An 11,117-nucleotide genomic window follows, 5' to 3' on the forward strand; every position below is an offset into this window, starting at 1 on the left:
ACGGGGCCGTTTCGGTTTCGTTTTCTTTCGTACGGGGACGCGTCCGGTGATTTCGACACGCACGCCACAAACGTCAAGCCGCGAATCACAACAGGACACCACAGACGACAGGGCCGTGATTGTTGCTTCGCGGCTAGAGATCATGACAGAAGAGCTCCGATCAGAAATTATTCTTTTCTGATGATTCTTGCAACATGCAAAAGTAGGAAACATCCAGAGGCAGCACTGTAATAGTAACAGATAACTGAAGACATTACCCCAAAGGCAAAGGGGAAACTGTTAAAAAGATCATCCAGATCCTGACATGATCGGGAAACAAATGAAGGAGAAGAGCGACAGGATGTAATAATGGAATCTATGGCCGGCCGCGCATCTACACAATTTCTTCTATCCCGGCCGGATTCAGAACTCAGAGTGGCCCTAAAACTAGACTTGTTATTGCCCCGACACCAGGGGGGAATCATGAACAACAAATTCAGCTCTGCCAATTTTAATTTATCGGTGGCTCTCCTCCTGCTCTGATCTTCTCGCTAAAAGCACGTCGGTGGTGTGCACATCTCGTACACCGGCGCGGCCATCACCTGCGCGACGACGGCTGCGGGTAAGGCGCGACGCGCGTTCTCCGGTTGGCCTCCGGCGGCACGCGACCGCCGCAGCCACCGCCGGTGCCGGCAGCGCTACCGCCCGAGGCAGCGGCGCGGCTCCCGCCGTCGCCGTTCACTATGTCGTCCAGCATCTTCTGGAGGTCCTCGAGCGTGTCCGGCTTCTGCACGAGACGCGTTAAGAATTAGAATACCTTAACCACGATTACGATCGATTAAACTACTCTGTTGGTTTGGGTCGGTGGTTGCGCCTACCTCGTTTTTCACGCTGTCCATCATCACCAGCATCTCCTGCATGAAGTCCGAGAAATCCTGGCCGTCCAGAAACAGAGCGAGAGTTCAGGGGCGATGTATTTTCTGGTTTCCCACTTGTGTGTGTTTTATAATAAGCAATCGAGAAACATCTACGAGAAAGAAAGAGAGAGACAGTAAGCACAAGGAACGCCACCTGGTCGTCGTCGTCGAGGGGGTCGAACAGCCCGGCGTCGTACATGGCCCTCTTCCCCTTGTCCGACAAAACTGCACCACCACCAACAAGAACTCGATCAGAATCACGCGCAGCGACGGACCAATGGTAAAGACGACTGCCCCTTACCGGAGTAGGCCTCCTGGATCCGCTGGAACCGCTGCTTCGCCTCGCCCGTCGCGCCGGGGTCGCTCGCCCACCGATCCGGGTGCCACTTCTGCACGCACGGCCGGAGCACAACACCATATCAGTTACCACGTCAGTTCCTCCGGCCAGATCAAGAAACGCCTACGCTATCTACGCGCGCGCGATGAGGAACAGAGGACGGGGACGTACCATGGCGAGCCTCCGGTAGGCGGCGCGTATGTCCGTGGAAGAAGCGTTCTTGCGGATGCCGAGCAGGGCGTAGTAGCAGCAGGACGGCGCGCCGGCGCCGGGGGCGGCGCCGGGGGCATTGCCGGATCCGGCTCCAGCGGAGGCGTCCATGGGGGGAGCAGCAGGCCAACCGTCCGTCCGTCGACGACGGCCACGAGAAAACAGGGCGCGACGGTGCTATTGCACCATGGAATTGGGAGGGAGGGAGAATCGGTGGAGGATTCGAGAATTTGAGGAGGGTACCAGGAAAGAAAGAGGAGGCGTGGGGAGTCGGAGGCGTGCGAAAAAAATATCTAAATAGCGTCTTTGGTCGTCGGAGATTGGGGTTGGGGCCACTGAAGGTTCCAGAGTTCGTACCACCGGATGCCAGATATTTTTATGGGACCTCTAGGCTTTTGCCACCGGACGACGGATTATTTACAAGTATGCCATGTCCTCTGGTTGAACCATTTTATTTTCTGCTGCGCAGCCTCGAGTTCACATTATCGCATGGGTATGGGCCTGGCCTTTGATGGAAACCCAACGCAATGAACGTCGCGTCGGGTTAGGCCTTCTTGTGCACTTTTTTTTTCTTTTTTTAGGAACACAGTACAAACGCACGTGCATACACTTACCCCTATGAACGCACACACGCATATCCTACTTCTATGAGCACCTCCAGAAGACTGAGCTGGCGAGTTGGATCTTGAAATTGATCACCACAGACGCCTCGTTGTTGACGGGAACGTCGCCTCCCACTGAATGAACATTTCGCCTTATGAGACAACAGATGTCAAATCTGGGATTTAAAATCTGGTGGGCTAGGGGAACAACCACCCAACTTCAGGTTGGTTCTCTTTTTGTTGCAAATCTTCACACTAGTTAACAAGTTTACTTCATTGCACCTAAATCAGTGACCTCTTCTAAATGTTAACAGAACCTAATCCCATAGCCATGAAATAAACAAGAACAAAATTAACATTTGCTTTATATTCATCATCGGCAAGGGATAGGGTTTTTGGCTCCTCGTTGGCGACGCAGGCTTGCCTTCAATGGCTCTTTAGGCCCTCAAGGTTTGGTCAACCCCGGCCTCTCGTCGGCGGGTTCATACCCTTTTTTCTCTTATGTTTCGAGTGTCTTTGTAGGATGGTGACCCGGTGGTGATATTCCAAGGTCAGAATAATGTTCTCCGGTTGGTTTCCAACAAATCTGCTTGAATCCGGACGACGTTCATGTTTATTGTTGTGATTTCAGGGCAACATCATCTCCGCCAGAAGCCTCGGCAATGTGGCTGGCACCCCAAACCACATGTCCACCGCTTTGACCATTTGACAACATTGTTGTCAGGGACATCTGTACTACTTAAAAAGTACGAAGGCGTTCCGTCGTCAACCTTCTATCGTGGTACGTCGTTCCGTTTCGTCGCGTTTCGTCATGCATTGCTATCGCCCAAATGGGCCAAGCCCAATAAGTCGGTTTCGTTGTCACAGGCACCGTTTCGCTCGCTCTAGATTCATGTTTCCTCTCGAACGAACAGAGTGGCACGCTAGGGTTCACGTTCACCACCGTGCGCCGCCACCTAGACGCCGCCGCTGCCTACGGCCGGTCGACTCCCCCTTCCAAGGTCCTCGCTATCTGAATCCCGCCCCCACCCTTCCGCCCATCGCAAAGAATCCCGCCGCCCGACTTCATCCGTCCGAGCTCAACCACGCCGCCCTTCTTGAAGCAGCAAGACCGCGCTGACGCTCCCGTAGAGGATAGCGTGGTGTCAGGCTAGGCATTTCGCTTGATGAATACGCGTTCTGCAGGTGGATTCGTAGACCACCTGATCCAATTTCTTGGCCAGAGGAAACGCCCTCGAGGTGTTTGACAAATTGCTATCTAGCTGGTGTGCTTCAGTTGTATCTGTTCAGTTTTTTTTCTTCATCTTCATTAGCAAAATTTTCTACCTGTTGATGTATGATACATGACTAAGTTGTGTGATCTTTATTAATGTGATCCACACACTTAATGATGGACTTATGCCATTGTATCACTTCAGGTTTCGACTCTAGAGTTATTCACCTGAACGCTCGCCTAGGCTGTCATTGTCTGAAACTGCGTCGCTGGGGACGGACAAGAAGAGCAGAGAAGCCGCCGATTCGCTTCCCTCCATGCTTTCCGTGGTTGTGAGTGAGCTGTTTACGTACATCCATCCGATCACCTGTTTCATGCCAATGTCACCTTTAGGGATCAACTTGGGAAGACCTGCCAGCCAACTGTACTTTGAGGTGCTCTGTGCCATCAACAAGAAGGTTCAAGAAAATCTAGAGGTTTGTTCTCACTCCTATCTGTGCCCAATTGTCATTGAGCTCTAATGAAATCTCTAAATTTCCTCTGCGCAGATTATTCGTTTGCACAAAGATGTACCAGAAAAGGAAAGCATATATGCGCTGTTCAATTTTTTAACTCTCGATGCTACCATTGCCCAGTTCATCGTGCAGCTGGAGGAAGTATGTATATATGACTCGCATCAATGTAAATCTGTTTCGTCGAAACGAACAGTTGCATCAAGTAAAGAAACTGACATGGTCATTAAATGTAACCTTATCACATCAAAGCATTAGTCAAAGCGCCGCAGAATACATGGTGCTTGACTTTGGTTGAGAGTTGGTTTTGGCTTTAAGGTCTGCTAGCTACTATGAACAAACCAATTTCAGTTTTCCATTCTATTACTAAGCTAACAGTAGTGTGTCTTCTTGTGTGAAGTGAGACTGGTCGGAATCAAAGGAGCATTTCATTGTCTTCCTCGCAAATGTGCACATTAAACTTGAGCCAAGGCCTGATCCACTCAAGGCAAGCTCCTCTATCGATATTTACTTTGGCAGTTTGACTCTGTGGATATAAACGTGATGAAGCATAAGATCAATGGGCATTCCATACATATGAAATCTGGTGGTAACCTTTGAATAAAACATGATATTTTCTTCAGTTTATAATGATTATAAAATATACAGGAATTTTTTATTTGGTTGGTAGCCATTTATTCCGTTCAGTTCTATGTGATGAACTGCTGATTGTTGGTGTACTTTGCCATCACATACGTGGACAGTTTGATTTTTTTCTCTTGACATTTATTTTACATCCATATTACTGACATCAGAATTTGCGGCCCCAAAAGGGCAGTTGCTTGCAAAAAAAAATGCCAGATGACTTTATTGCCTTACATGACATGATGAACATTATTATCATGAAATTTCTGTAACCATTTCTCTGAACAAAGTTCTCGGGTAGTTAATAATAATGACACCCTCCATTTACCATGCTTTAGCTTCTACATTTTGTTTATCGATGCTTGTTGAATGAGCGTAGTTGTTCTTTCACTCATGAAACAGCTTGATGATTAAGTTGCTGACGTAGTCTGAATAAGTTTTGTTTATCGGTGCAATTTTCACAAAAGCATGGTTTGAGGTATGTTATTCCACATTATTTTTAATTTGTGTACATTACTGTGCAGATAATTTTGCAAATGCAGAAATCCTCCAGGTGCACAACCACTGGAAGTTCAGCAGTGAAGGATTTTGCACCTAGGTTTTTATCTTCTCATCCGGGGTGAATAAGTAAATATCCAGTTTATGCCAGATTGTCTTTGCTACATTTTTCACAATGTAATTTGAACATTCTTAATTGTCGTATCAAGTACCAGTGCTTGTTGCAAGAATATATCTTTGAACGGTATCCTTCATTGTGTTAAGATGGCATATAAGTTGCATCAGTTGCTTGCAGGAAACATTAGTATTGTGACTGGTGAAAATATCCGGCCATCTTATGCTGGAGATGAGGAAGAACTCTTAAAGAAAGTGGTAACACCTATCTAACGTGTCATTAGAAAGGTACTTTGATAAACCACGAATATCTGAAATCCCAAATTGGTCTGTTCTACATATAATTGTGGTAGTTTTTTAAGAGGCAGGAAAAAAGCAAACATGTTTAAATGTAACCTTATCACATCAAAGCATTAGTCAAGTAAAGAAACTGACATGGTCATTAAATGTAACCTTATCACATCAAAGCATTAGTCAAAGCGCCGCAGAATACATGGTGCTTGACTTTGGTTGAGAGTTGGTTTTGGCTTTAAGGTCTGCTAGCTACTATGAACAAACCAATTTCAGTTTTCCATTCTATTACTAAGCTAACAGTAGTGTGTCTTTATTGCCTTCCATGACAGGATGAACATTATTATCATGAAATTTCTGTAACCATTTCAGCCTTGTGTAATTATGATGATATAAATGAGTACTTCTGGTTTGTTTACAGCCTTATTTTCTGGCAACATACTGACAGTCTTTACAAATTGTTGAACCAGTTCTATCGCATTGGCCTGAAAGAAAATTCATTCATTGCAAAGATGAGGACACTATTTCCAAGTATTTGTGACTACTTGTGCGGTAGCTGAAGATGGCATTTTCATTTTATACATACTCCATCTATACATACTCTCAGAGGTGACTGCTCCAACAGTATACTTTTTCACACGTGCTCCTGTACTGCAGATTAACTTTAGTATTTTCAGTTGGAATGGTATCTTTTTGCAAAATTGATGAATTAAATATATGCTTATCTTCTTCAAACGAAGGGCTAAACTGGATTTTGGGCAGGTACAAAGAGTAGTGAAATGGTCTTGTACTACAGGGTTATAATGGTAGCCAACTTCGGGACAGAGATATCATAGCTGAAGCTATACTGTTTACGGAACTAAGAGAAGAGTTAGGTCCTACTCTTAAACTATCTAATGACTGGGCCTACTCTTAAACTAGCTCATGATTGCATACAAAATTCTTAGGTAAATTCGTGGTATTTTTCTGGACAAATCAATTCATATTTTGATTTTTTCTATTACTTATTAATGAAAGGTTCTTCATGACTTCCATTGGAGACTTTAGTTACTGGTATCACCATACATCCAAAGGTCCATGGAGCTTCTCTGTTGCTGATCATGGTTGGCATGTACCAGACTGCACCACAGTAGGAATAAAGGTATCGCTGCCATTACGATATACATAATATAAATATTGTCCTGATCTATATAGAAAAAATTACAAGTAGTTTAGGATGACTGAACATCCTGTCGCAGTCAATATTTGCTAGGAAATTTCTCTTCCGCTCCAGAGGGTATGTATAGTCCTTATTTTGTCAATAATCTAATTGTGTGTATACATTTGGGAAAAAACATAATTGCTTCTATGTTAGACGGATGCGGTGGGAGATTTACCTGGTTGTCAGAATCATCATAAATAGCTTATAAATTCCATATGTAGTTTATTATAATCTCATTTAACTTGGAAAGTAAGGGTAACTAAATACATTAGAGCAAGTGAATCTGTATATTGAATGCGCTCTTTGAGTTATGGTGCTTTGTTCGTTCATTCCGTACAAAAACATGACAATCAACATAATAAGGTATGAAATCTTATGTCCTCTTTGTTTTAGCTCTACAACTTACAAAAACATTTTCAACGATAACTTATTGTTATCATCCGGCTACTTGGCATCAGGCGGTGCAGATATTCAAAGATTAGGGAAGTGTCTTGGGCGGTCAACAACCATGCTTCGTTTTAGCTAAAGTGCGGAAGATTGCATTTCATGAAACAAGTAGAAGAAATTATATGCCAAGAATTTTATCTGCACTGAGAAAAACTACTTGTAGCTGATTCAATGTATTTACCGTTCATGCTGAAATATTTTCCTTTGTTTATTTGCAATATGTTTTTTTGTATGATGACCTCCAGTGTAAGCCTTAAATTATTGGTCATCATTGGAAGCTCCGACAGGTGTTTGGGAAGAGAAGTATGGTGTTCAGAGCTTACATAAAATGCTTTTGGTTCTACACCTATATAATCTCAATTATGGTCACTAGAGTTCGTTAAACTATTTTGTAAACATAAAATGGTTTATTTATAATTACGAAATTGAATTGGACAAACTTGCACACGATTGGCTACTTGATTCTTACAAACTCGGAGAGAATCGTCAACTCAGACTTCTCATAACAAAACTAAAAACCATAAATGCGTTCATCATATTTTTAAAAACGCACAAATATATGCTAACAAATTTTAGAGAATGTTCATGATGCTTCCTAATGTGCATTATACCTTACAAGCAAATATTACATTGGTGAGTCATGAGAATATGTTTTTCCCGTTGCAACGCACGGGTATTTTACTAGTATACATGATAAGGCAGGTTATCGCCATGTTGACATAGCCTTGAAAGAATAACAACATGATCATTGTAGGACAAAGAGGCCAAACAAGAATACCAATTTCTCCCAAACATTGACTACAAAGACCACAATATAAGAATATGGAACATGTATCCATTTATTCACATGGCATTGATTCCACCTTCCAGACGTCCTCTCGAGGACACATGAAGCTAACAAAGGATGACTTGGCATAGAGTTAAACAAAGATTCGCAACACTCCCCTACTCATGGCAAGAAAAATGAAGTTTGGGTCAAGGTGAACCAGCGTGGATGACCATGGAAGAACCACATGCATTTAGGGTTTACAAAGTTAATCTCAAATAATGTGTCATCTTGTTTTAGGTACTTGGCCGATATACTTATGGTTTTTTTTAGTTCTTTGTTCGCGGTCAGCGCCAAGAATCAACGAGCAGATATTGGAATCCATAGAATATTATTTGTTTTATTTTTTAACTTATTACTAGACACAACTTGAAAGAAATATTTATGAGTGGTTTAGGTATTGATCTTCAATTATTTCTACAATTATAATTTCCCAGTACTACACTAGAACCACTACTAAGATATTTGTTAAAACTAAATACGTTAGAGATTCTTATCATGATCAAGGATATCAAAATATGCATGCGCAATCACACACAAACTCACACGATACATATGTATGCACTGTATAATTTATACAAATATGAAACAATATTTCAAAGAAAACTTCTGCTACAACATACAGTTTAAATTGTGCCTAGCAAACTTTGTAACGATAGAGCTTTAAAATTGTATACAAAGAGTATTAAACTAATGTTCTAAAATATTTATATGGTTAACTCTATCATTTAATTAATATAAAATTGTATATATTAATACTATGATATGATAAAGATAATTTTAATATAAGTATAGAAGTTTAGTATAAAATATATCTATTTTCATTTCACCCAGCTTCACAATTTGTTCGGACCATCTACATGGAAGCTAAAAAGTCTGAATTACCAAAGAGGTGGCACTCTAGGATGGGGTATTGCACAGCGAAGATTTCTCGTGGGGGTACAACCATGGGCGGACTTACCGTCCCTATTGCCCGGGCGGCTGCCCGGGCTTCTCTTCCCCGGCGTCTCTGTAACGAAGCTGTCAGCACAGCGTAAAGATTGACTCGATCGTGTGGTTTTCCCGGGCTATTCCAGCAACGAGCGAAAATATTGGGCCAGGATTGCTCTAAATGCCAGTCCAGCCTTTGTCTTGGCCCATTGGTCATGTTGCTCCACGCCATGCCCAAACTGATTGGTCCCTGGAAAAAATCCTCAATCGACGTTCTCACTTCCTAGTTCGTGAAACCCTCGTCCGGTCGTGACTCTTGAGCTCATCCAAGGTTGCAATCTTCTGTCTCCCGACGACGGAGCCCCCTTCTGGTTCCTCCGACGGCGAGCCTGCGAGGCCACGAGCCAACGACGCCCAAAGCTGCGGTGATGGCCTCCAGCAACGTCGGCGAGCCTAGCGCCCCGCAGCCCGCGGGCGGCCGCCATAAGCGGAAGCGAGGCAGCAGCGTTCCGGCGAGTTTGGCGACCGGGAGGGACGAGGCTACTCCGGCGAGCGGCGGTTCGAACCAGGGCCGGTGGACTGGCTCAATCTCGTCGGCTACCGGAAGAAGACAACTAGGTATGAATTCCTTCCCATATTTTTTATTTTACCACTGTTGAATGTCCAATTTTAGATTAATATAGTGTCTAATTTGTTGAAATGAACTTGAAGAGCTTATTGTTGAACAAAAAATTGTTTAAATTTCAGAAATGACAAAAATTTTAATTGACACAAGAAGCTTACCACAACAAGAGGGTCCACAACCGCAATCACATGGGGGAAATGAGGTGGAGATGCATGTTTTTAATCCAGATGATATAGTTTGTGATCCCGCTCTTCGACAACAAATTAATGATTACCATCCAGATGTTCAAGACCAAGTGAGAAGAGCATATCTTTTGAAGGGTCCAACACAACCAATTGTGAACTTTCCTAAGAAGAGATCGAGGGGGTTTTCAAAAGATTGGTATCACACGTATGATTGGATAGAATATAGTGAGTCTCAAGATAAGGTGTATTGTTTTCATTGCTTTCTCTTTAAGCAAATTGGAAGTACACAACGCTTTGGTCATCAATTCTTCACCAAAACCGGTTTTAATGATTGGAAACATGTTTACAAAGCTTTGCCCGGCCATATTGGAGGCATAAGTAGTGACCACAATAATGCAAGATTAAATTGTGATGATTTTCGCAATCAAAGACAAAGTGTGTCTAGCAAGCTATCTCGTGCAATGAAGAAGTCTGAAGAACTTTATAAAATCCGTTTGACCTCGTCAATGAGTTGTGCTAGATTTCTCATTGGTCAAGCTTGTCCTTTCGTGGCCATAATGAATCTCTTGGTTCATTGAACATGGGAAACTTTCGTGAGATGGTTGAATGGTATAAAGGGAAGGATGACAAGGTAAAGCATGCTTATGGGATGGTAGAAATTGCAAGATGGTTTCTCCAAAAAATCAAAAGGATCTTTCTAAGTGTTGCGCACAAGAAGGGATGTTCTTATGGAAGAACATCATCAAATTTTATGAACACATCAAGTGCATCTTGCAAAAGAAGGGATGTTCTTATGGGAGAACATCATCAAAATTTATTGGATATGCTTGAGAGGGGCGAGCTATCTCGTGGAAGAGGTTTGAATCAAGAAACAAGTCTCACTAGACCCGGGGATACAAGGTGGGGTTCACATTATACAACTTTGCTTCGTTTGGACAATATGTGGTTGGCAACATTAAAAATAATTCGTTTGGTCAATGATGAGAGTCGTGGACTATCACAAGCGGCGGGTTTAATTGAGAAGATGGAGGACTTCAAATTTGCTTTTATTTTGAAGCTGATGATAAAGTTGCTTGCTATCACAAATGAGCTCTCACATGTCTTGCAAAGTAAGGATCTAAATATTGTTCATGCAATGGAACTAGTTAAGGATGTGAAAAATCGGTTAGTATCCATGAGAGAAAGTGGTTGGGAGGCCTTGTTTGATGAAGTGCAATAATTTTGCATTGCCAAGGGTATTCCGGTGCCACATATGGATGAGCAAGTACCGGTTCGAGGTCGTTCAAGACTTGATGGGATGACATACACTAAGCTTCATTTGTACAAAGTTGAGATTTTCTACGTTGCCCTTGACAAGATATGTGTTGAGATGAACCATCGCTTTTGTGAAGCTTCAAATGAGGCATTAGATTGCTTCTCTTGCCTCAATCCAAAGAACTCTTTCTCAATGTTTGATGTGGAGAAACTTGCTCGCTTATCTACCATATATCATGCGGAATTCTCTAATGGTGATCGTACAACCATAAGAGGGCAACTTGAGACTTACATTCACAATGTGAGAATCCACTCCGCCTTCTCTACTTGTGGGGATCTTGAAAGTTTGGCT

General features: G+C 42.9%; 1 protein-coding gene across 1 annotated transcript; it reads right to left on the minus strand.

Annotated features, from left to right (window-relative positions):
* Nucleotides 1-226: 226 nt before the first annotated feature.
* LOC124698050 (chaperone protein DnaJ-like) lies at nt 227-1,764 on the minus strand. Its single transcript, XM_047230575.1, has 5 exons — nt 1,405-1,764; nt 1,198-1,285; nt 1,051-1,121; nt 858-914; nt 227-766 (listed from the first exon to the last, which is right to left on the minus strand). Exons 1-5 carry the CDS (start codon nt 1,552-1,554, stop codon nt 578-580), a joined length of 555 nt encoding a protein of 184 aa, XP_047086531.1. The 5' UTR covers nt 1,555-1,764; the 3' UTR covers nt 227-577.
* Between the last annotated feature and the right edge of the window lie 9,353 nt (nt 1,765-11,117).

The sequence above is a fragment of the Lolium rigidum genome, chromosome 3, assembly GCF_022539505.1.
Source record: "Lolium rigidum isolate FL_2022 chromosome 3, APGP_CSIRO_Lrig_0.1, whole genome shotgun sequence".
Lineage (NCBI taxonomy): Eukaryota > Viridiplantae > Streptophyta > Magnoliopsida > Poales > Poaceae > Lolium > Lolium rigidum.